The 25,669-nt window shown below is 52.4% G+C and overlaps 1 protein-coding gene across 1 annotated transcript in view; it reads right to left on the bottom strand.

Moving 5' to 3' along the window:
• The window catches only part of HMCN2 (hemicentin 2), a 168,191-nt gene that overhangs the window by 88,042 nt on the left and 54,480 nt on the right, over positions 1-25,669 (bottom strand). Inside the window, exons 18-25 of the mRNA XM_012555391.2 lie at positions 20,558-20,740; positions 19,635-19,730; positions 19,210-19,337; positions 16,856-17,000; positions 13,366-13,478; positions 13,076-13,235; positions 11,286-11,451; positions 2,102-2,229 (exon numbers count right to left, since the gene is read on the bottom strand). Of these exons, the coding sequence (XP_012410845.2) occupies positions 2,102-2,229; positions 11,286-11,451; positions 13,076-13,235; positions 13,366-13,478; positions 16,856-17,000; positions 19,210-19,337; positions 19,635-19,730; positions 20,558-20,740 (1,119 nt within the window). The remainder of the gene's footprint in view (positions 1-2,101; positions 2,230-11,285; positions 11,452-13,075; positions 13,236-13,365; positions 13,479-16,855; positions 17,001-19,209; positions 19,338-19,634; positions 19,731-20,557; positions 20,741-25,669) is intronic.

Here is a 25,669-nt window from a genome sequence, read left to right as displayed (position 1 = left end):
CTCACGGGCCACAGGACCCTGCACAAGAACCCCCACCAGCCGGAGCCTCAGCTTCCCCCTCATGACAAAGCTGCCCTGAGGATGACATGAGACTCACGTGGCACTAAAGTGATTAACCCAGATCCTGGCCCACCGTGGGTGCCTCATATTGGGGTACGGTTATTCTCATTATTCCCACCTTGCTTCTTCCCTCCCCTCGGCTGGTGGAGGGGTAGGGAGTGGTTTTGCTTCTTTTGGATTCATGTTTTCAAGTCACTTTCTCATCCTTCATCTCACTCAGCACTTCTTACCGGGTGGGGGATGCCAGGCCCATTTTGCAGATGAGGAACCTGAGGCTCAGAAAGGTTATGTGACTTGTCCAGAGTTACTCACCCGCTCAGCTGGTAGGAGCTGGAGTGTGGACATTGACTCGGAGTCTGTGTGGACAGGAGTCCAGGGGGCCCCTCATGGGGCTGACCTGATGGGCCTAGGTGAATTCTTAGAGCCCAGGGCCACCTGGCTTTGAGTGCTGCATGACAGACTGGGACAAGTGGTACTGGACCTTCAGGGGGCACTGAGAAACACCCACCCCCTTCTCAGCTTCTGAGAAGGAGCCTGGGGACGGGACCATAGGTGGGAACCTAGCCCCTGGGCAGAGACCACCCCCTGGCCCAGGACCCCGCTGCCTGGGAGGGCTCCCTACCCAGGAGCACGAAAGCGCACATGCCCTGTCTGCCTGTCTCTCTCTCACACTTGCTAAAGACAATAACAGCTTCCACTCTGCTGAGTGCTTTATGTCACCAACACCTTCTTATGACTATGAGATGGGCATTATTGTGCCCTCCACTTTACAAGGGGGAAACTGAGGCTCAGAGAAGCCAAGCAACTGGCCTCAGGTCACACAGCAGTGAGTGGCAGAGCCAGAATTTGAACCCAGCTCTGCCTCGTTATCCTGCCTCCCTGCTTCATGTCTCACTCACATACTCATGCAAACCTTGGAGCTTCTCCCTCTCTGGGCCTCTGCCTGTCTACCTGTGAAATGGACCGTTAGTTTAGATTGGGGGTTGGAAAACTATTTCTGTAAAGGACCAGACAGTAAATATTTTAGGCTTTGTGGGCCAGGCAGTCTCTGTTTCAACTACTTAACCTGCAGATGCAGCGTGAAAGCAGCCGTAGACAATACATAAGCGAATGTGCATGGGTGCGTTCTAACAGGACTTTACTTATGGACACTGAAATGTGAATTTCATATAATTCGTATTTTTTTCCTTTATGATCATTTAAAAATGAAAAAACCATTCTCTGCTTGAGGGCCATACAAAAGCAGGTGGTGGGCCAGATTTGGCTTGAACGTAGTAGTTAGCTGACCCCTGTCTTAGATGACCCCTTAGGCTCTTTGAGATGAAAAGTCTCTGCCTTTCTGATGTGGTAATTGACACTGATTGGCTTTCTTTGAGTGGGTCCTGGACACCCAGGTGAATGCCCACTTGTGGGATCCCAGGCCTTATAAACCAAAAGAGGAAGCGATACATATAGAGAGCACAGCATGGAGCCTGGCACACAGCCGGCGCTCACTAAGTGGCAAGGACCACTGTGGTCACTGTTCCAAGTGCCTTAGTGACTGGGCGTAGGTGGGAGATTGCAAAGGGCCTCTTTTGGGGTCAGCAGGGGCAGGAGGGGGCTCAGAGTGGCATCCCATGAGCCTCTGCCTCTTAACACTTCCAAACTCTGGGCTCCTGTGGCCAGAGATGCTCTCAGACCCTACCTTCCCACTGCTCCCCCTTCACAGGACCTCTCCCAAACCCCAAGTCCCCTGCCACCCTAGGCCCCTACTGGGCCCTGCCCTCTATTCTCAGGGGGCTTCTGAATAGCCTCTCCAGGCCCAACTGAGGGGCATGGGGAGAGGTGGAGAAAGGGGCTGGAGAAGAAAGAGAGACAGGACTTGAGAAGGACAGGAAGAGCTGGAGGGTGCCGTGGATGGAATGGCAGAGCTGGGCATGGAAGTGGAGTTGAGGGAGATGGGGGCGCGGGGAGCTGAGAAGGCCTGAGAAACAGACAGAGGGAAGAACAGGGCGCTGCGTGCTGGGGAGCAGGGTCTGAGGGAGAGAGACCCAGGCCCTACCTTGCACCTCGAGAATGTAGCAACGGGAGGCAGACCCTGCGGGGTTACTGGCTTTGCACTGGTAGCGGCCACTGTCACTGACCTGGACCTGGGTCAGACGTAGGGAGCCGGATGGGAGCAGGCTGTGCCTACAGAAGGAGAGGGACACTAGTGAGACCTTAACCAACCCTGGCTCCACTGATAAGTCCTCAAGACCCCACTCAAACCAGCCGCCTCCCCCAAGCAGGCTTCCGAGACTAAATCAGTGTTTGTCAGTCTGACATCTGGGCCCCCTTCTGGCTCCGCCCCCAGAACTCAGCATGTCCTCCATTCCTGCCCCTACCCACCTTCACTTCCCTGAGCCAAGGCTTGGGAGCTGCCAGGCCAGGGCCAAATCCTACCCCTACTGGCGTAACAGGTAAAGAGCACTAGATAAGTTCACCAGTTTGGGTTTGAGTCCAGACTCTGAACCCTTCCTAGCTGTGTGGCCTTGGGCAAGTCGCTTTACCTCTTGGAGCCTCCACGTCCTCATCTGGAGAATGAGGATAAGGGCCTGCCCCTGGGGCTGGTGAAGAATTAATCCACTGTGGGCCCAGCCAAGGCCTGGCACCTGGGTGACTGTAGCGTACCTACTGACTGCCGGCAGCAGCCTGCACAGTGGGGATGAGCCTCATTGAGGAGGATGCCATGGCTTCGAGAAGATGCCACCAGCCCCGAGGTCCTCTGCTCTAAGTGCTGGGGCTGGCCTGACTCCTAAACCAGCGCCTTTTGCTGTTCTGTTGCCTGGATCTGTGTTCAGGGCCCTCCAGGAGGAAGCTGCTGAGCCTCCATCCCACTGACCACCACCCCCAACCCCCGACCCCACTCAACTCAGCCCATCTTGCTGAAGTCACCTGACCCCCATCCCACAGTAATCTGGGATCCTCAGCCAGGCTCCTGCAGCTGGGCCAGACCCCAAGGGGCCCCTGCAGACATGACATCACCAGCCCATATGTGCTAGCTCCCTGCAGTCCTTGCTCCGACAAAACAGGGAGGGAAGCTGTGGCCACTGGCCCTGGATGGCCACAAGAGCATGCAGCCAGCACAGTGGTGGGGAACCCCAAAGTCAGTCCTCCAGCCTCACCCATCAGAGGTTACCAGCTGGGCGCTGAAGCCAGACAGGCCTGGGTTCCAGTCCTGCTTCCCACCTCCCTTTCTGCTGAGCCTCAGTATCCTCCTCTGTATAATAGGATCAGCACAGCCCCCCACCTCCCAGGCAGCTGCAAGGATCACGTGAGATGCTGTAAACAAAGCTCAGGGGACATAGTTATCAAATAGATCGATTCACTCGCTGTGCAACCTCGAGCTACTCATTTTGCCCTGCTGGGCCTGTCTCTCTACCTAGAAAACGGGGTAATAATCCCCCGGCCCAGTAGCCCTCCTCCTCAGTTTGTCGCAAGCATCCAGCATGCACATGGGACAAGTTCTCTGAGGACTGTTGTGAATGATAAACTGAGCAGCAGTCTCTAGTCCCCAATCCTGGGCCAGACCAGCTGAGTCCCCACCCTGCTCTGCCGTATGCTTGCTGCATGAGGCTGGACAAGTCACTTTTGGTGCCTCAGTTGTCTCATTTTGGAAAATAGAGACAATAATACTACTTATCCCTCATAGGGTTGTCAAGAGGATTGGATGACAATTCACAGAGCAGTGCCTGGGACAGAGACACCTCAACAAAGGCCAGCTGTCATGATGGTGATGGTGGCCCATCCGCACATGATACACAATGCTGCTTTGCATGTTTTAAAACATTGACATCAATGGCGGCGTGTGGAAGTGTGTAAGGCTAGTTCATTTGTTCTCACTGTTGTTTGATATTCCTTGTGTGACCGTTCCACATTTTATTAACATATTCTCTTTGCGGTGAACATGTAGGCACTTAGGTTCTTTGTCTCTCTTTCTTTCTTTTCCTTCCTCCCTTTCTTCCTTTCTCCTTTCTTTCTTTTCTCTCTTTCTTTCTTCCTTGCTTTCTGTCTTTCTCCTTCCCTTCCCCCCTTGCTTTCTCTCTCTGTCCCTCTTGCTGTCTCCTTCCTCACCCCGCTCACCAACAGGGCCCTCTGCATGCTGTCATCCGAGTCTCTCATACACAGGAGTGGCACTGCTAGACCACAGGCTCATGCACCGTCAGCTCTGTCAGGCGGGTCCAGCGCTCACTCCTTGCTGGGCACTCACCCTCATCTGAATTTCCCAGGGGTGTGTGAAACATGCAGATTACCAGGCCCCCCCCCGAGACTGACTCAGTGTGTGTGTGTGTGTGTGTGTGAGGGGGTAATTCGGGTTTTAACAAGGCCTTAGGTGGCTCTAATACAGGTGGTCGGGGGACCCCCCCCCTTGGGGACACTGCCCAGGGACACGAAGAAGTACCTCTGCCCCGGGAAGCAGAGCAGATGGGAGCAGGGCTTTGACAGCAAGTGGCCCCCGTGTGAACCACCATCCTGCCACTTACAGGCTGACCTTGTGCCAAGGATTCCATCTCCCTGAGCCTCAGTTTCCTTATCTGGAAAATGGGAATGATATGCATATCCATTTCATGGATGTGGTATGAAAATGACATGATGCTTGTAAAGCTACAGTGTCTGGGACATAGCAAGTGCTCAGTGGACAGTCCTAGTATGATGCAAACCCCCTGCTAGTGTCTGGGTTGTAGCCTCCCAGTCTCCAATCAGCTAGGCGACCCTGAGCACATCAGTTCATCTTTAAAGTGTAGAGGAAAAAGACCACATATGTTTATTTATTCTAGGATGGGTAAACATTTCCCTGGCGTGACTCCACTTCCCCAGCCTGGATTTTCTCATCCTCCGTGTTTTTTAAGTTAAATCACGTTGATGTGTCAACCCTTACCAAGCAAGGGCCAAATTTGTTTGGGGCTGAATCATATACACCCAATCACACTCAGGGCTGGGATGCGGTTCCCACCCCAGACCTTACTGCAACCCCTCAGCTGGTGAAATGAGGACAATGGGGGTCAGTGGAAAGAGGTCTGGACCAAGAATCTGGAGCTCTGGGTCCAAGGTCCAGTTCTGCTACGGACATGCTGGGCAACCCTGGGCAGGGCACTTGACATCTCTGATCCTCACTTTCTTCATATTCAAAAGGCAGCTCTGGACTCAGTTATCTCAGAGGTTGCCTTCCAGTTCTTCTGAGAACCTTAAGGACCATAGAACATCCCACTCCCTCCCTCATCAAGCCCTTAAAAGGATAGGAGGTGGGAACTCAGTTATGGCAGCATCCTGGAAAAAAAAATACAAGAAACTTTCAAAACTTCCAAAAAGTAGAAACAATTCTAAGAGTAGGCATCATGTTGCCTTTCTTATAACCAGCACACCCAGATCATTTCTCAGAAAGGGGGTGCTATATCACAAAGAAGAAATGGAAGAAGGGAGAATCTATTTTACAGATGGACAAGCTGAGGCCTTCAAAGGCCAAAGGACCCAGTGCCTGCCCTGAAGAGTCTGTGCCTACTCTAAATTCTAATCTGGCCATGTCACTGCCTTGCTCCCTCCGTGGCTGCCCACTGCTCCCCAGACAAAGTCCAAGCTCAGTAGAATGGCCTGTGGGGGTCTGCAGGGTCCAGCCCCATCTGCCCCCCAAGTTTACCACAGGCATCTCCTGCACGGTGGCCCTGGATCACTTGTTCTCCCTTAGAGGGGCAGGTCCATCTCACCTTCACATACACACTACAGTTCTCTCTCCCTGGGACACTCCTCCATCTCTTGCTCACCTAGATAACATCTGCTCATCCTTCAATAATTAGATATCACCTCCTCCAGGAAGGCTGCCCTGATGTGCCAGGCTAGTAAGTGCCTCCTATGGGTTCCCACAGCTGCCTGCGCCTCCCCCATCACAGCCCTTACCACACTGGCTTGTGACTGCCTGTTACCTACCCATCGGGCTTTGTATCTCCAGAACCTTGCCCAGATGTAGACCAGGGCAATGTCCTTTATTGTGACCCCTGCACAAGCTCCAGTAAGACTTAGGCAAAGGGTAAAGCAGGAGCAACTGGGCCTGGCTGGACAGGAGGTGGCCTGGGGGGCTTCCAGGGCAGCCCACTGCCACCTCCCTCTGCCCCATCACAGCTCTGCTTCCCTGTTCCCTGAGGCTCAGCAGGAGGTTGGGAACTGCAGCCTATCAGGGAAGAGGAGAGGTGGGAGGAAACGGGAAGACACCAAGTGTCTCCAAGGAACATGCAGCTGTGGAGTGTGCGCCCATAATTAGCAGGAGCAGACCCCATCGAGGAGGCGTGTGTAGCCAGATGGCTCCATGGAGCGCCCAGATGAGAACACAGAGAGGTTCATGGGGAATTTCCTGTTTATGACATCCATCAGGCTTGCGCTTTCCTCGTCGGCAGCAAAGCTCACACAGCCAGCCCCACATGTTCAGATGGGAGAAGTGGGGACCAAAACGGGACCTCGCAGGGCACTGCCCTCAAGCTCCGTGAGGGACCTACCTTCCAGAAAGACCAAAGGGCATCTGATAGAAAGTACTTGAATAATGCAAGTCTCCAGGCACACCTGTTTACCTCATTCCCCACCCACACTTCCAAGGCAGCCCAGCTCTGGCTTGTCTCTCCAACTCCTGCTTACCCTCTGTGACTCAGATGAGGCTGGCTTCCAGTCACACACTCCTGAAGACTTCACACCTGTGACTACCTGTCAGTGTCTGCAAGGAGAAGCCAGGTCTGCACTGGTCTCAGCATATCTCTGGTTCTTACCCCGGGCCCTGGCCCATAATAGGTGCTCAATAAATATTTGATGGTAAATTCCAGCTGTCCTCTGTCCATGCTACACACACTTCCCTTTCCCCCTTCACTCGCACTGTTCCTCCACCTGTCGCAAAGCCTCTCGTGCCCTCCCGCACCCCCTTCAAGACCACACAGGCTTCAGCTCTTCCATGAAGCCTTCCCTGTTGACTCCAGGCCAAGTTCAACTTTCTTGCTCTGAGCTGCATCAAGCCCAGTTCAGCCAATAGCTCGCTCATTCATTCAATAAAGAGCCATTGGGTTCAAGGTGGCCCAGGTGCTGCTGAGGCTGAGGAAATGACCCTGTCCTCGGGGAGCTTAAAGTTTGGGTTCTTTATCTGTGCCCCAGTCCCTCTTGCTATCTCTCATGATGTTCACCTTGCTGCCTCCGTTTATAATGGGCCCAACCTGAAAGCACTTCCAGCCTCATGGTGTGAGCAGAGACTTTCACGAGTGCCATCAATGGCCATTCAAGGAACAGCACTCTCCACAGTTACCCATCCCATCGAGGGCTGAGCCTCACCCACAGGGTACGCAGTCGGGCAACACTCAACAGATGCCCATTGCGTGCGAACTTCATGTCAGGCCCTGTGTCTCCTGGGGCTTGGCAGGGTCTGATCCTGGGCCAGGCAAGGGCCCCACCCACCAGGACCCGTCAGCCTGGAGGGCCCCCTTTTCCACAAATGGCAGTCCTGGCCCTCATCTCCATACTGTGGCTGCACCTCACCTACCCTTATAAGGAGCCACAAATGGAGAAGCTAAGCTGGAGAAACTTAGGAAGAGGGGCTTGATATGGACCCTTGGAAACCTAACAGCCAAGCACAATATGAGAGAGAGAATACGCCATCCTCAAAAGCCCAGATAAGGCAGACCCTCCAGCAATGGTGCAGATGCCAACAGCAGCCGTCAACTACTGAGCACCTCCTGTGTGCCGCCATGCAGCTAAGCACCTCCCATGCACATTCTCACTTGAAACTTGCAACAGCCACACCTGTAAGTCAGGCAAATCCCATGATCTTCAACCCCTTTTACAGACGATAAGACTGAGACTCAGGAAGATGAAGTCCTGCTGTCCACGGCCACGCAGCTACTCAGGACAGAAGTGGGACTTGACCGCTGGACTACAGGCACGCTCCTCATTGCTGTGGTGATCTAAACGTTTGACTCTGTGTTTTAGTTAATGTGACTGTTCTCTGGAAAGAAAGCTGCAGGCTGTAGACTAACAAGACCCGGCTTCAGAGCTGCCAAGCCAGGAACCAGCAGGAGCTGTGACAATTCACTAAGGTGAAGACATCACGAGGGGCTCCGGCCCGTCCAGGCCATGCCAGTGGCTTATAGGGAGTGAGCAGCTTTTCTCCTGGGTCACCAGCGCCCCAGCTGCCACCCTCACCTCTCGGCTCTGGGTTAACTGGGGCCATAGCCCTCTTGCAGGGGAGGCGGTGGGTGGGTTGACTATCCTATAGCAACTTCTGGAGTGGTGCAGGGGAGAAGGGTGGTGGGAGGATAAAAATAAGAAAATCAGGAGCTGCTAGACAGAAGCAGCACCATCCTCTCACTGCCCCCTTCTCTCCGCCACCGCCCCCCTTGCCTCCCCCAGATGCGGCTGAACTTGGCCTCGTGTGGGACCCTGGCCGGCTGCCCCCGGGAGACAGAGCCAGAGCCAGGAGTGCTCACAGCTGTCCCGGCCACACATCAGAATCCCAAACAAACACTGTTGCCTAGAAACACCGCCTCAGCCCAGCATCCCCAGGCTGAATCATGGGACCAGAGCTGCTAGACCACGGCCTGTCCAGCCCTTTCATTTCTCGGACTTGAAGACTGAGGCCCAGAGCAGGGAAGGTCTTGATCAAGTTCACATAGTAAGTTGGAGCATAGCTGGGATCAGATCCCAGCCCTCTTTCCACCTTAACTCACGTTCCAGTGAGTTCTCTCCCAGATGCGATTTCAGCACAGTCCTGGACACATGATAATGCTCAATAAATGCTGTTGACTTCAATTTTGAGTCCACAACCCAAACACTGTTTTCAAAAGCAACAGCCCCTCAGGAAAATAAGCATCCAATGATCATTCCCACTCTTGGACTTAGCCGTAGCTTTCAGGACTATACCCCAAGGAAGTAACCCCGGAGATAAAGAGGAGCATTTGTGCAAAGATGTTCCAGCAGCCCCATCTAGTACTGTCTGAAACTGGCAGTTAATCACATACCCCAAACAGAGGAACAGCTTAGCAATGATGAAAGCTGAACGCCCTGGAATGTTATTTTGCCCTTTAAAATAAAAAGCAAGTGACATGGGCCAGGATGAATCAAGAAAAGGGATAAAAGGGGGAAAAAATCAATAATAAGAGCAGAATATAAGGTGCACAAAGTTAAGTTCTAAAAAGCAGCTACAGGTACATCAACAAATTAGAAGGGATAGTGGACACAGGTAGGTGGTTTAGAATTTAATGGCTGCTTGAGCCCCTGGTATGTTTTCTTTGAATAGAATTTTCTGACTCTGGGGGTCTAGAATACCTAAGAGTTCAGAATAGTCTCCAGAATCTCCCGAGAAAACAGTTGCCCGCCTGACCTGGGCCTGAAAGCCTGTGTGTACATGTCAGTGTGCTTGTGTCTGTGTGTGGTCTTGTCTGTATGTGTGTCTGTGTGCACGTCTTCATGCATGTCTGCGGATAGCTGTGCCTGTGTGCATGTCTGTATGTATGTGTGTTGTGTCTGTGTGCATGTCTGTATGTATGTGTGTTGTGTCTGTGTGCTTACCTGTGTCCTTGTGCCTGTGTATATTCACGTCTTGTGCATGTCTTCATATGTTCGTGCCTGTGTGGGTGTCTATGTGTGTCCGTGTGCGTGTCTGTGTGTTCTTGGGTCTGTGTGCATGTTAAGGCCCAGGCCTGGGAGGTAGAAGGTAGATATCCCAGTTCCCCCACAACCATGTGCTTTTGTTTCTGTAGACTGTGAACAACATTGCTCCCCTCCACGTACCACAAGAGCAGGATTTAAATCATGTCCACTGTTACAGACGGAGAAACAGGCCCAGGGGACTAGCAGCCCCTGGAGGTCACACAAAACCAGTAAGGAAGCAGTGTGGATTCACAGTCGGGGCTGATGAATTCCAGGGTCTGAGCTCTTAACCCGCTGCCCTCTCCTCCACTGCCCAAGGCATATTTTCCTTCCTCATTTAAATAAACTCCCAGAATCTCATAAATCTCAAGAGAAAAATGTAAGCCAGTGAGAAGTTGAGAGGGTAAAGGAGAAGGAAAAGAACAAAATTCTAGGATTGCAAAAGCGCTTCTTGCAAATTTATAGCTCCCGGGTGATCTATTAATGCATCACAACAAGGAGGGGTGAATAAATAGGAATGTGGTTCCCCGTTTCAGTAATAAGCCATAAATAAAAAAGCACACAGCCCACACGGCCAGGCCCAGGCGCTCAGGACCAGGCCTTCTGAGGAGACATGCAGGCTCCTCTGGACCCAGCTTAGAGTGGAAAGTCCCCTACACATCTCCCCCACGACACGGAGCTTCATTGACACCAGTGGGGCAGGGGGTGGAGAGACACTGCCGACCCAGCCCAGCTCTCTCTCCCTCAGCTGGCAGAGCCCCCCGGGCTACACTCAAGGGTGCACAGGTATTGGCTCATGGCTTGGAAGGGCCTACCAAACAGATACTCTGAGACATGTAGACACATGTGTGGGTGTCGGGGGCGGGGGGGAAAGGGCTGCTCGGACACCTGTTCAGTCTGGAAATTCTCAGAGACCTTGCCAGAGCTGCTATCACTGGCCAGAGCTGCAGTCCCCTCTCAGGGTCAAGGATCCCCCTCCTGTCAGCCAGAACCACCATCCCACACACCCCTGCCTGGGGGGTAAGTCTTGGCTTTGAAGAAGGCCCCAAGCCAGCCTCCTTGCTCACCGCCCACCCCCAGGATCCCAAGGTGGGGCCTGCAAAAGGCCTGGAGGGGCAAGGGAGAAGCTCTAAGTCAGAACGCCCTGCCATCAGACACCTGGGTCTGCGGCAGTAGGCGAGCAGGGAGCTTGTGCAACGGTCAGGATGCCATCCCAACCCTGGCTTTCTCTTCTCTAGTTGCGGGACCATGAGCCACTTGCCCCATCTCTCTGTGCCTCAATCTCTCCAGATCAGTTCAGATCGCAGGGGCTGCTGAGTGGATTAACTGACCCGGCAGCAGTGCATGGAGGCGCTCAGAGGGGGCTCCCATCCTGGGCCTCCATGCACCCTTAGAGGTCCACTGAGAAGCTTCAGGGGGTCCATAGACCCCCTGCAGAACATAAAAAGCCTGTGTGCAGAAGCGAATGAGCACCCCTAGGAAGGTCCACAGGGTCCAACAACACACTTGCTTAGTCACTGGTTGCCATGAGGCCAGTTATCCCTCAAACCCCAAGCTCCGCCCCTTCCTCGACCCGAGGCCACTCAACTAGTTACCTGTCCGGGACAAGTGGCATGGGGCAGGAGTCCTTCATCCAGGTGATCAGTGGGGGTGGGGAGCCCTGGGCCTCGCAGTCCAGGGTCACCTCTTCACTGGCCTTAACCGTGACCCTCAGGGGCCTGTCTGCATCCTGTGACCCATTCACATGAATCCTGGGCTTGGCTGTGGGTGAAAGCAAGCAGGAGTTGTGAGCAGTGCAGGAATGAATGGGGTAGGGGGCCTGGAGGAGACCAGAGTAGCTCCCCAAGACCCTTTAGAGGCCCAGAAGGCAGGGGTGACCCTGTTATAACAAGGAGGGTGCAGGTTACACGTAGTGCTCAGATCCAATGGTTCTCGCTCAATCTTCTCCCTTCTTCCTCCCCCCCGAGCCACTCTCCCTCAGAAACTCGTCTTTCTCTGATGACCCTGACATGGTCTCTCCTGCTGCAATGTCTACACCTCCTCTGGCTTCTCTTCATCCTCGTGTCCCTTCCCCAGGGACTTTCTCCTCTCCCCCTTCTCCTGCTTGATTATCTCATTTATTCCCAAGACATCAACCAAACTCTCTCTCTGGTTCTCTCAAATCCCAGTTGGGGGTTTATCATTACCTGTGCATGTCACCTCTCTCTCATATTAAGCCAAAAATTGCTACTGATGGCAGAGGTTACATCGTACTCCTCTTTCCTTATGCCGCCTCCAATGTCTAGCTTGGTGCTCATACACTGAAGGCAGCAGATACGTTTCTGACAACGATCATTAAACAAGCCAGCCAGGTAGGGACATCAAACCCATCTAGCCCTCACCCGTCCCCCCTACAATCATACCATGAATCATTCATTCAGAGAGGAAATCTCTCTCTTAGGGAAAAAAAAAGTTGCAACATAGAAATATTGGCTCTAAGAGCCACAAAAAAAACCTGTTGCCATCAAGTCAATTCCAACTCATAGCAACCCTATAGGACAGAGTAGAACTGCCCCATGGGGTTTTCAAGGAGCTGCTGGTGGATTTGAACTGCTGACCTTTTGGATAGCAGCTGAGCTCTTAACCATTGTGCTACCAGGGCTCCAAGAAAGTAGGAGGGAAAAGATTGGCTTGTGTATTTGTTCACTCATCACTGACATAGCTACAGAGTGCCCAGCCCTGTGCTGGATGCTGGGGACACAGCAGCAAAGGAGACAGTCCCTATCCTCATGGATCTTATGATACATGGGGAATACTGGCACCAGTCAGCTCAATATGCAGTTACTTAATCACAGTTGTGTTGAGTGCTATGAAGAGGAACTTCCAGATTGTTTACAGCAAGATGACTTGATCCAGGCAGAGAGATCGGGGAGAGCTAAGATCTGATGGATGGAGGAATCAGCTGGACAAGTGGCGGAGGAAAGGCATTCCAAACAGAAGGAACTGACTGTGCCAAGGCTCTGAGGCAGAAAGGAGCATTCAAGAAAATGAAAGGAGGCCAGAGGGTCTGGGGCACATAGAGTGGGGAAAGAGGCTAGGGGGGGGCTGCTGGGAGAGAGGGGATACTGGTGAGGTCTAGTGTAGGTCGTTGAAGTCTTTCAAAGGCTTGTTACAAAGGGCTGGTTGGAACTGTTGTCAAAGTCCACCCACACCACTTGGGACAGTGCTCCAAGAGAGGAGAACTTTGGTCTGTGTGCTTTCAGAATAAAAGAATTTAGAGACAGGATTGGCCAGGGGTCATAAATCCTCAGGGTGCAAGAAAGACTCAGGTAAGGTCAGGCTGTCCATCCCCCTGACTCCACACACACTGAGCGCCTCTCCCAGGACTGGTGCCGCCATCACTCACTGTTCACGGAGAGTCGAATCTCCTGGCTGGAGAAGCCCACAGCGTTGGTGGCCGTGCACACATAGGCCCCTGCATCCTGGGTGGACGGCCGGGCAATGACCAGAGTGCCATCCTTACTCACATTGTAGTGGAGACTCCCAGAGGTCAGGGCGTTGGTTTCCTAGGGCAGAGCCACAGGTGACATCAGCAGAGCACCCACACCCCCAGCAACTTTCATCACTCCCCCTCCCATGATGCAGTAGGGCCCACTGTCTGGTTATCATACCTATCTGGTATCAGGCTCCGCTTACCTTGGTCCAGGTAATGGATGGGGTGGGAACTCCTGAAGCCACGCAGGGAAGAGAGGCTAGAATGCCTTCATTGGTGACGTGGTGGGTGACAGTGGGCTGGATTCTAGGTGGCACTTTTAGAAACAAACCAATTTCAACAGGAGAATAAAAATGGCATCACATCTACAGCTACCAGTGTCTAAACCAAACCAAACCCATTGCCGTGGACTTGATTCCGACTCATAGTAACCCTATTGGGCAGAGTAGAACTGCCCCATGAGGTTTCCAAGGAACCCCTGGTGGATTTGAACTGGCAATGTTTTTTTTTTGGTTAGCAGCCGAGCTCTTAATCACTGCACCACCAGAGCTCCACCAGTGCCTGACCATGGTTAAATTCATTGCCTGAAACAGGAGGGCCGCCTGTGGTCAGGAACCAGCTGGGCCGTTTCTTTGCTCTGGGACTTTGGATAAACCACTTAATCTTTTTGTACCCATACTTCCTGATCAGCAAAAAAGCGAAATTAACTCCAATTCTCTGTCCACTCTCTCAGGGACAGACAGATGAGAAAATAGTGTTCACGGAACACGGGGAACTTAAAAAAGGTGTCAAATCCATGCTGGGCACCATCCAGATTTGCAAGCGTGAAAATGGTGGTCTCTAGAGAAGTGAGGGAAGGGGAAATTGGGCGTGGAAAAGTTGGGAGGGGAGCCAGAAACCACAGGCTCTGGTGGTACAACTTGGAGCTCCGGTAGGACAGAAATGCCTTCTGGAGTCTCCCAGGTGGCCAAAGCCAAAACCGAGAAAAATCAAACCCATTGCCATCAAGTCGTCTCTGATTCATGATGACCCCATACGTTATAGAGTAGAACTGCTCCATAGGGTTTCTCTTGACTGTAATCTTTTATGGAAGCAGATCACCAGGACTTTCTTCCACAGTACTGCTGGGTAGATTCGAATCACCAACCTTTACGTTAGCAGTTGAGTGCAAACTGTTTGTGCCACCCAGCGACCTTGGCCAACAAGCCAATAAATATTTGTTGGATAAAAATGAATTGAGTCAAGAGGGACCATGCAGGTTCAAGACAGCCCTGAAGACAGGCTGTGCCGAGCAGGGTGGGAAGTCAGGGGTGCAGCATTCTGCAGGAGGCAGCCGAGGTCTATCCCAGCCATGATGTTTGCTGGTGCATGGTCTTGGTGAGTTACCTCACCTCTCAGCTTCCTTAACTTCAAAATCTGGAGTCTTTAAAAAGCCTACCTCTCAGGAAAAAAACCATTGCTGTTGAGTCAATTCTGACTCATAGCGACCCTACAGGACAGAGTAGAATTGCCCCATAGTGTTTCCAAGGAGTGGCTGGTGGATTTGAACTGCCAACCTTTTGGTTAGCAGCTGAGCTCTTAACCACAGAGCCACCAGGGCTCCAGACCTCTTAGAGTAGTTTTGAAAATTAAGTGAAAACACCATTCATTGGTGTTTTATTATCCAGTGATGAAAAGGAATCAGTTTAGGGCAGTGAAACTATTCTGCATGCTACTGTAATGGTGGATACATAGCATCATGCATTTGTGAAAACTCATAAAATTGTACAACACAAAGAGTGAATCCTAATGTAAACTGTGGACTTCAGTTCATCAATTATAACAAATGACGGACCACACAGATGCGAGATGTTAACAAGAGGAGAAATTGCGTGCAGGGGGAGAGAGGGCATATGGGAACTCTCTGCACTTTCTGTAAACCTAAAACTTCTCTAATAAAGAAAGTCTATTGAAATCACTTAAAATTTTAAGTGAAAACAAATACAGAACCTAGCAGAGGGCTGGCACATGGAAAGTGCTCAGCCTTCTGTTGTGATTATTAATTGGGACTAGGAGGAGAGAGGACACCCAGTTCCAGGCTCAGCCCCTCTCTGCACTCTGGTTCCTCCTCTATAAATCCAGGAAGGATGTGTTCTTCCTGCTCACCGCTGGGGAGTTTCACGAAACAAATGCGGGGTGGCGGGGGGGGGGAGATATTAACATACTTGGCAAATAACAAAATATCACCAAACTTAGTTTTAAAATTCTCATCTTACATTAAAAAGAACAGTAATACCAGGTTGGGTGAGGGCAGGAAAGCAGGAACCCTGTGGGTGGGAGGACAATTGGGGCAAATATACTAAAAGTCCTAAAAATGTGCACTCTCCATGACTCAAAAATCAATCCACAATAATTAAGCGATCCTATGGAAAGAACTGGTCATGTGGGCAGAGCTGTGGTACAAGGATGTTCATCCTCATTAGCGAAAAACTGGACAGGGGGCAGGGGGGCATTATGGCACATCCAGATGGAACACTGCAGCTGTTAAACCTGTGCTTTTGATACTTGTTAACAGAGAAAACAGTCATGATACATTGTTAACCAAAAAACTCCGGTTCTAAGACAATAATATAATGTGTCCCAGTTTGGTTTCAAAATAATTTACTTGTATTATGAGTAGGAATCAACTCAACAGCAATGGGTTTGATTTTTTGGTATATAAAGAAGTTACAGATATATAGATAAAGTATGCAAATATAGATAAGTAAGAATATATACAAAGAATATATGTATAAAGAATATATATAAAGAATTAATATGTATAACTGTATAAAAATTTATAATATACACACACATACTGCATAGTACAGGTAGTCCCTGATTTATGATGGGGTTCTGTTCCAACAACTCCGTTGTAAGTCAGTTCTGATGTAAGTCAAATATCTCATTTTTAAAAAACTTTTCATTATTATAGTCTTTTATTATCAGTATCTTTATAAATCCAATCTTTGTCTTTGGGAGTTGGAAACACTGTATCTGAGAATGATAACATGAGCAAATTACATCCTGCAACATTCAATGTAGTACATATTACTAATGATAAGATGTACAAAAAAAGAGAAAAAGGGACAGTCATAAGTGCTGTTTGTTGTAACATGAATACATCGTAAGTCGGGGACTACCTGTATATATACCCGTTGCCATCAAGTTGATTCTGACTCATGGCGACCTCGTGTGTTACAGTATAGAACTGCTCCATAAGGTTTTCTTGGCTGTAATCTTTATGGAAGCAGATGGCCAGGCCTTTCTTCCATGATGCCACTGGGCAGGTTGAAACCGCTAACCTTTTAGGTTAGTAGTTGACTGCAAGCTCTTTGTGTCACCCAGGGACCTTTAAACATACTCACACACACACACACACACACACACACATATATATAGTATGGCATTTATATATAGTATGTGTATGTGCTCACATGTGCATAAAATATAAAAAGATACACATTAAACGTAAAATCTGGTTATTCTTAGCTATTGGTATTCTGGGTTTGTTTTTGGGTTTTTTACCTGTCAAATCCCTAATTTTCCTATAGTGACTATGTATTATTTGTTTAATTTTTTTATATAAAGTTTTTCAAGGCCAAGTTCTTCCTTCTCCTACCCCCATTCCACTCCCCTCCCCCCGTTCCCACTTCCCCGGGGGCAGGGACTCACCCTGGACCACCAGCTCCACTTCCCGCCGCTGAGAGCCGGCCGTGTTAGTGACCACACAGCAGTACCTCCCTGAGTCCTCCTGCAGCGCCCGGTCAAGGTGGAGGCTGCCGTCTGCTCGGACAGCATGTCGGCTGCCAGGTGGGAGCTGGTGAGTGGGGGAAGCACAGCTTGTACCACGGGCCCCTCAGAGCCAGCTAAGAGAGAACTTTCAGGAAACTACGCTGCCCACCAGGCCAGCAGGGAGCAGGAGGGATCAAGAAGCCAGCGCTGAGGGTCTGAGGGATGTGATGTTAGTGGGGTCATGACTGCCCAGCCCTCACGCCTCCTCTGAGACCCGTCCACCCTCCACAGACCCTGCAGGGCTATGGGCCTGGGCCCTGCACACCCCTGACCCCACCTCTCCTGTGGCTGGCTGGACCAGGGTCGACTAGACACCTGACCCAGAGTCTGTCCTGGGAAGTAGACTTGAGGCCAGAGCCTTTACTTAGTGGGGGCTGGAGCCCAGGGCTCTTAGGCCACAGAGAAGAAGGACAACCTGCCTGTGGCCAGAGAAAAAGGGAGCAGAGCAGGGCAAGGCAGGACCACATGAGATATGATCCCAGAGAGAGCAGCTCCTCGTGGCTCCCTAGTCTGTCCACATCAGGACCAGGGTGAGGTGGGGGAGCGCTGGTCCAGACAGGGCCTGGGACAAACCCTGTAAGATTTTGCAGCAAGTCCATTCTCGGGAGAAACCCATAAAGCCTTCCCCACCAGAGCTGAGCCAGCCCTTGGCAGCCCTGGTCTCTGTCCTGTGAGCCCTGGCTGCATCTTCTGCCACAACTTAAAAAAAAAATTTTTCAGAGGAAAAAAAAAAAAACAGGTAATTTTAAACCATGAGGGATGGATAAAGAGAGTCCCCTCCAGCTGGAGAAACCAACAAAGGCCTTACGGAGGGGTGGCATGTAATCTGCAAAGGCCAAAAAGAATAAGTAGTTTAGGTTGTATGATCTGTCACAACAACTCAACTCTGTTGTTGCAACATAAAGCATCCATATACAAAACAAAAGCAAGTGGGTGTGGCTGGGTTCCAGTAAAACTTGGATTACTAAAGCAGGCTGCGGCCCTTGGGCTGTAGTTTGCTGACTCCTGGCTTGGGTTTTAAAGCATGGGCTGTGGAATCAGCAGACTTGCGTTCCTGTCCTAGCTTGGCCACGCTGACTTGCTATGTGATCTTGAGCACGTGACTTACCCTCACCGGGCCTCAGTTTCCCCATCTGTAAAACGGGGGAAACAATAGACCTCCTCCTTCCAGGTTAGGTGTGAGGATTGAAAGAGAAAACGCCCACAGGCGCATGCCTGGCACTGGCCTCTGTGTACTCAGCGTTGTTATTAAAGGAGAGGAGAAAGATAAAGACAGGTGGAAACGACAAGGAAAGGTGCTCCTGGTGGCGGGAACGGCATGTGCTAAAGCACCGCTGTGGGAAAGCAGAAGGTTCATTTGTGGAGCAGTAAGTTGTCTGGCCTGGTAGGAACGTGAGACAGATGTAGAGAAACAGTTAAAATGGGAAGAGGTGGGGCTGGACAAACAGGCTAAGGGGCTGGTACTGCCTTTGGTAGGCACCGGGTGGTCCTGGCTGGGAGCCCTGTTAGGAAGCTGTGGCACTAGCCTGAGTGGGGAATGACAAGGCCTGGACCAGGGCAGAGGGAGCAGAAAGGATGGCTGAGCAGTCTAAGCTTCCCTAGGTGGCTATGTTCTGGCTGTCTGGGGCCCCTTAAGTTAAAACAGGGGTGAGGGCACCTCTTCATAGACTCATGGGTACAGGGACTCCTGGCATATCTGAGGACAGGACAGAAAATTTGAGGAAAAGGGAAAGGCAAAGAAAGAGTGAAGAGGAGAGCAGAAATAAAAGAAAATCAAATCGATATGAATGAATTTGATTTATTCATTCAGTCGGCAAACTATACCCAAGCATGGCAATGTGCTAGGTATTCAGGGCAAATATTAAACTAGCCAACGTCACATCTCTGCACTGGAACAATCAGAACAGGGGTGACGAATGCATTGTGTTCGCACCGTGACTAACCTGCCACTGCCCTGCTCCCCAGTCTGCACTGATATCGCCCAAGGTTCTCCCACTGAGCCCCAAGGCGGCCGCAGCCGCCATCCATCCATCAGCAGGGCTTTAGAGGGCGACAGATGCTATTGGTGCATTATCAGAGAAGCTTCTGGAAAGAGGCAGGAAAGACAGAGAGGAAGGAAGAGGACATTCCAAAAAGGAGGACCAGCAAAGCAAAGGCTGAGGTGTGAAGGTGAGCAGCCCCCTCTCCATCCTCAGGAGCACTGCCCACCACACCCTCAGGGGCCTAGCACTCACAGGCCGGCCGGCCTTCAGCCAGCGCCTCTCCGGAAGAGGCCTCCCCGCCAGGATGATGCAGGGCAGGGACACGGGCTGCCCCTCCAGGACCCGGACCAAGGAGGCACCACTGGCGATCTGTGGGGCAGCTGTGGGGAAAGAGGTGGTGTCATCAGGGGATAGAGGCCCTGCTTCTCACCCTCCCCTTCCCAAGTGGGCACATCAGGATTGGGGATCCTAAAGGGTCAAAGGGTCCCCAGACACTGCCCAGGAAGTGGGGATACAGATGTTCCTCTTGGAGAACTTGGCATGGACACATCTGTCCCAAAGGATGGGGGTGGTTATATGAGGCCTCCCTGGGGGTGCCCGTGGCCTGGCTGCTCCCCAGGAAGGACCCACTCCCCATCTCCCCTGCCCTCCCCGCCTCTCCCAATCCACCAGCGAACCGTGTCCAGCGACAATGAGCCAGGCCTCTGCCTGCACTTTCCCAAAGATATTGCGAGCTTCACAGACGTACGGAGCCTGGTCTTCAGAAGTCACACCTGAAAGACAGAAAAGAGGAAACCTGACCACCAGCGCATGCCCTGGCTCCAGCCCCCACCAATCTCCAGCTCCCCAGGCTGCAGGGGAAGCCCTCCGCACCCCCAGAGGCCTGTGGGAGCCCCTTGGGGCTGTGTCCTGGGGCAGAGGCCACCCCTGAAGTTGGCTGGCAGGCCACACAGCCTGGCCCTTCAAGGTACAGGTGAGAGGGTGGACATGGCAGAGAGAAGAGGGATCGGGGGGCACAACTGGGCCTTGGAAGGATGAGAAGGACTCAGTTTGCTCCTCTGTAGAATGGGGATAATTACCTGTACCCTGTAATATAATCGGGAGGGGTCAATGAGATGATGCAAATAAAGCACCCAGCAGTGGGCCTGTAGTAGTGTGAAACAGTAAAAGTAGAAGTACGGTAGTAGAAGCAGTAGCAGTAGAAGTAGAAAGAGTAGAAGTAGCAGTGATAGAAGTACTAGTGGTAGTGGACGTGGTGGCAGCGGTAGTGGTAGTAAGTAACGGCTAACACTTACACAGCGCTTATTATGTATCAGGAACTACGCTAAGCGCTTACTGTGTATTACCTCATGTAACCCACACACCAACCCTAGAAGGTGGTACTGTTGTTAACCCCACGTGGGGGTAGTGTCATTAACACTATTATTACTAGGTTCAGAGTGGAGGAACAACTTGGCCAGGCTTACCCAGCCAATGTGTGATCACACGTCAGCCTGACCCTGGTCAGTGCTGGAGGTCAGAGTCCTGCTCCTGGCCTGGCCTAGGGGTTTAGGGCGTCAGAAGCAGTGGCACCTCCCCGTCCACAGCCCCAATCTCTTACTTTCAAAGAATAGCACTCCTGGATCCCGCTGCCCTGTCCTGCTGCCCCGCCCTAGCGGCTGGCCATCTCTGTGGCGCCAGGTGATTGCTGGGGGCGGGTGGCCTGTGGCCCGGCACACAAGGAGGGCGCTTCTCCCCAGCTCCATAGTGACATCCCGGGGCGGCTCCATCAGCCGGGGTGCATCTGCAGAGAAGTGACAGGTCAGCCGTTCTGGCGGCTGGCCCCACCCGGCCACCAGGGGACTGTTCTAGACGCCTGCCTCCCCTCTGCTCCCCTTGCATCACTGGGAGGCTCCCCTCTTCCAGCCTCGCCCTTGTGAGCCTGGGGAGCTGACTCCTGTCCAGGGCTCCAGGTCCAACCTCAGCTTGGCTGGCTCCACCTGCTGGAGTGCGCTCATGGACGAGGGCAGGGGGAGCAGCCCTTGGCGGGGTGGTGGCCACCGCCAGGCTGCGCACCCCTGGGTGGGGTCGCAGGGGCTCCGTTCGCCCTAGCTGTGCAGGGGAACAACACACCCACTCCTGGCTGCAACGCTTCCTGAGAAGCCCACCTCTGAGGGCCTGTATGACACGCTAAAGGCACAGGATGTGCATGTTGCCAAGTTTGATTCTGATCACTGTTGGCTGGGCTGGGACCCACACGGGGGCTGAAGGGGAGCCCCACTGCCTCTAAGACTCTCCTCCCCTGCCCACCCCACCGCCTCCACATCCCTGGCCATAGGGGGCTTCCTCTGCCAATGGAGAACAAAGCCAGGAAGGGCTGGCTGGACTCGGGCAACAACCTCCACGGTCCCTTCTCTTCGAGCCACCGCAAAGGGCCAACCTCGTGGGGGAATTATAGGTCATCTCTACTCTTCTCTACACCTTTCCGTGTGTGCCGAACTTTGTGTAACGAACGTGTAAAACTCTATTACAAAATTAAAACGCGCTTATTATAAACAATGTGATCTTAGAACTTAGGGTCCAAACAGATGCTCAAGAGTGAAAAATCAAACCCAAACCAGTTGCCCTGAAGTTGACTCCAACGCATGGTGACCCCATGTGTGTCAGAGTACAACTGTGCTCCATGCAGTTTTCCACGGATGAGTTTTCCGAAGTAGATCTGGCATTTCTTCCAAGGCACCTCTGGGTGGACTCAAACCTCCAACCTTTCAGTTAGCAGCCAAGCGTTTTAACCGTCTGTACCACCCAAGGACTCCCCAAGAGTAAAAAGGGGCATATTAATAACTGCACCACCACAACAGCCCCCAACAAGGACCATTCTGGTCACCTGAGTTATAAAAAATTCAAACAATACAAAAGGGGTGGAAATTTCTCTAATTCTTGACCCACACACCCTAAATCTCATACCCTACCCCCAAAGTAATCACTGTTAACAATGTGTGGTTTTCCTCCAAACCTATTTTCTAAGTGTTGTGTTACTTTTATAATCGGGGTGGGGAGCGGGGGAAGGAGGAAGAAACTCCTGATCCTTTCTGTCCATCATCAGGCAGGAGTAGGTAGGTCCAATTCCAGACAGGCCCAGACCCCACCTCCTGGCACTGTCCACAGGTCGCTGTCCCCAGACCCACCCACCAGGGAGGTCCCCGTCCTGTATTTAGCACTTTGAGTCCAGCAACATGGAAAAACCTCCATCCCTTTGTTCTTTCCATCCTTCTCCAGAAACTTCCCTCGCCCATCCAAATCATGACATCAAAATTCCCTCTGGCTTCAGGGATTAGGGAAGTTCCAGGGCGGTATAAACACAACTTGGAAAATTACTGCAAGGAGGAAGACAGTCTTGGACCTCACCTCAGATACCACCCACACACCTCTTCCCTTCTCATGGGGTCTGGCAGCCCCTGTGACTCAGAATCCCAGAAATCTTTAGCTCCAGGCTTGCCCCGACAAGGTCACTGGTCCTGCTGAGCCGTGGCCCCAGGAGGTATGTCTTTGCCATTCCCTCCCCCACCCTAGGCAGGGCTGAGGCTGAGCCCCAGGTACCAGGACAGCTTGCCTTGCCCAGCTTCGCCGAGCTCCTTCCTCCTCTAACTACCCTCTGACTGCTTCTTGTCCCCACTCCCCGCTCAGCTTTGTCTCCTGACTCTGGGATCCTTTGACGCCCACTCTCTTTCCTACCCCACTCTAGTGCCTGGCCCTGAGCCTCCCACCTAAGAAGGGACAGCTCACTTATAATAAGAAGCAAATGACAGGCATAGCAAATAGCATTTGGAATGCCTACTAAGTAACAGGCATTGTGACAACTCCTTTCAGAAACATGGTTTCATTCACCGTTTCAATAAACTCCTAAGGTAGATATCACAATTCCCATTTCACAGATGAGGAAAGTGAGAAGCAGAGAGTTTAAGGAATCTGCCCAAGGTCACAGCTTGAAGTCAACAGTAGAGCTGGGATCAGAGCCCAGGTCTGGCTGATGCTAAAGTCCAGGCTCTCAACCACGACATGCCCTCCCTCCTCCAGGTGCTGGGTGACAGCCACAGCCACCTCTTCCATTGTCTTGCCTGGGTGAAACCCAAAGCAGCCCAAGTCCTGGACTCAGCTGACCCGTTCAGAAAACCACATCTTAGGCTTCTCTGTGCTGTCACTGCCCTCCTTCTCCTGGAGCCCCCAAACAAGGTGGTGCCCAGAACCCTGGCATGCCAGGCCTAGAAGGTCCTCTGGTCCATCTGGCCTCTCACTGTACAGATGAAAGACTGAGGCCCAGAGGAGAGAAGAGCTGGTCCCAAGTCCTGCAGCACATCAGCAGGGTAGGGCTGGGACAGGTGGACTCCCAGTCCAGTGCTCCTCCCGGGGCCTCATCCACAAGACTCAGCCACCTCTCCTCCTAGGCTCTGAGCCCCCTCCTCACATAGATCCCAGGTAACTCCCTACAGTAACTCAGGGAGGGACAGGCGAGCTGTCCTCACCACCGTCTCATTTCCCCAGGTATGAGCCTTCTGCCCTGGCCCAGAGACAGCTGGATGGTGCCCCAGCGAGGCCCAGGTAGAGTATAGCTGATGGTCATGGCTGTCTCTTTGTGGGGAAGGGGCTCTGTGTGGGGAAGCTGGAATACCCAATAGGAAAGACAGATCCATTGAAGAATGCTAGCTACCAGGTGGGGGAGGGAGGAGGCCAGGACAGGAAGGTCTGGCCACCTTAGGGGATGCCCTGGTCCCCCTGTTGGGCAGCTCAGGGCTGCCTCTGCCCTTCCCCTTTCCCTGCCCACACACACCAAATCTTGGCCATGCCCAAGGTGACACCCTCACCCAAATCTTTCTCCAACCCAGGCCTCGTGCTGAGCTCCAAAGCCTGTGTCCAACTGCTCCCTGTCCAGCCTCCCCCTGGGTGTCCCCCAGGCCCCTCACTCACAATAAATTCAAAGCTGAGCCCTTGGCACTGCCCTCTCCATCACCTCCCAGGTGGGCAGGGTCCTACCTCTTACCATTCCCACCATCTTCTCTCTTCCTCATCCTGTCACTGTCCATTGAGTTCAGACCGCCAGCACCCGCCTAGCCATCATGGCATCTCCAGGCTGGCCTCCCAGCCTCCCACACCGACACCAACCCACGCTCACTGTGGGAGCAGGAGTGACCTTTCCACGCGCCAGTTCAACTCTGGATCCCCTGCTGACAACGCACCCCTGGCTCCCAAGGACGCTCAGGGCCAAGTCCAGGTACCTTAGAAAGGCTCACAATGTCCCGCAGTCCAGCTGCGCCACCAGCTTCACCTCCCACCCCGCCCTCCATCCATTTACTGGTTCACTTGCTGGCGAACATTTATTGAAAGCCCCGCTATAAGCCAGCCCTGGGGACACAAGAGGATTCTGCCAGCCACAGTCCTGCCCTCCTGGTGCTCACAGACCCAGATCAAGTAAATAAGACAGGAGCTTCACAGGGCAGGACTGCCCACCTGTCCAAGGCTGCCCCCCCCCCCGCCCAGTGCCCAGCACGGCAGCCAGCACATAGCGGGTGCTCTGTAAATACACAAAGAAGGAAGTACTGAAGGAGGGAAGGACGCACACCCCCAGGGGAGCGCAGTGGCTGGGGGAGCGCGGTGGCTGGGGCAGCTTAAAGGCAAACAACTCCTGCTTGCAGTGAGGCTACTGATTAATTGCAGGGAGCACTCTTCAGAGGAGCTGAGGATGCCGGGAACTGGACCCAGCAGGTGCCAGCCACACTCCCCTCCCAGGGATTTCCCAGGGAGAAATGCCCCTGTGGACTCTAACACCCACTGTAAATTGACAACGACAGAGGTGATGCCTTCCTTATCCTCAGAGCTTGGGGCACCAGCCTGAAGGCCTGAGGTGTGGGCAGGCCCCCTACACTGCCTCTGCCCCACAGGACACCCAGGGGTGAATCCCTTCACCACTCTGGGCCTCAATTTCCCCCTCTGGAAAGAGGTAACTTGATTTTTACCCCTAAAATAACCTTACATTTCCAATACCTTAAAATCCCAGGGCTCCTTCCTTACCATTGCCCAGAGACCACAGGCCCTGTAGCCCCCAGTCTCCTCTGCCATCCTCCCATTCCCTGGCTCAGAGCTTGAGAGGCAGGGCTGCTGGTGGTGGAGCCAGCTCCCCAGGAGGCCAAGAGGAGGGAGGGAGAGCTGTCTGGAGTCTGAGGAGCAGGAGTCTGCAGCTCCAAGAGTGTGCAGATAGACAAGGTGGGCTGGGGGAGAGGGCGGGCTTAGGCCTGCCCTGCATTGAGGGGACACCTTCAGAGACATCGATGTGTCTGTGACTGAGCCAGGGCAGAGCTTTGGAGTGGGTCGGGGGAGATGGCCTTCACAGCCCCTCCCCTGAGGGCTTGAAGAATCCTTCCTCCATTGAAAGTTCCTGCAACTGGGCCTGGAGCCGCGGCCACACTGGCCTGGGCCATAGGATGACTGTCAAGGGCTCCTTCTTCCATAACGAAATAATAAAAGTGATATTTTACAACCGCAATGGTATGAAGACAACTACAGCCCAGGCATCTTCATTTTTATCTGCTCATTATTGTTATATTCATTTTTTCCTTCTGATTTTAAAAGAGGTTAAAATTAACATACCATTCGATCCAACAATCCCACTCCTAGGAATATATCCTAGAGAAATAAGAGTCGTCACTCGAATAGACATATGCACACCTATGTTCAGATC

This window comes from Trichechus manatus, unplaced genomic scaffold, assembly GCF_000243295.1.
Source record: "Trichechus manatus latirostris isolate Lorelei unplaced genomic scaffold, TriManLat1.0 scaffold00038, whole genome shotgun sequence".
Taxonomy (NCBI): Eukaryota; Metazoa; Chordata; class Mammalia; order Sirenia; family Trichechidae; genus Trichechus; species Trichechus manatus.
Note: the sequence above shows the minus strand (reverse complement) of the source record. Positions and strands in the feature narration are given on the sequence as shown.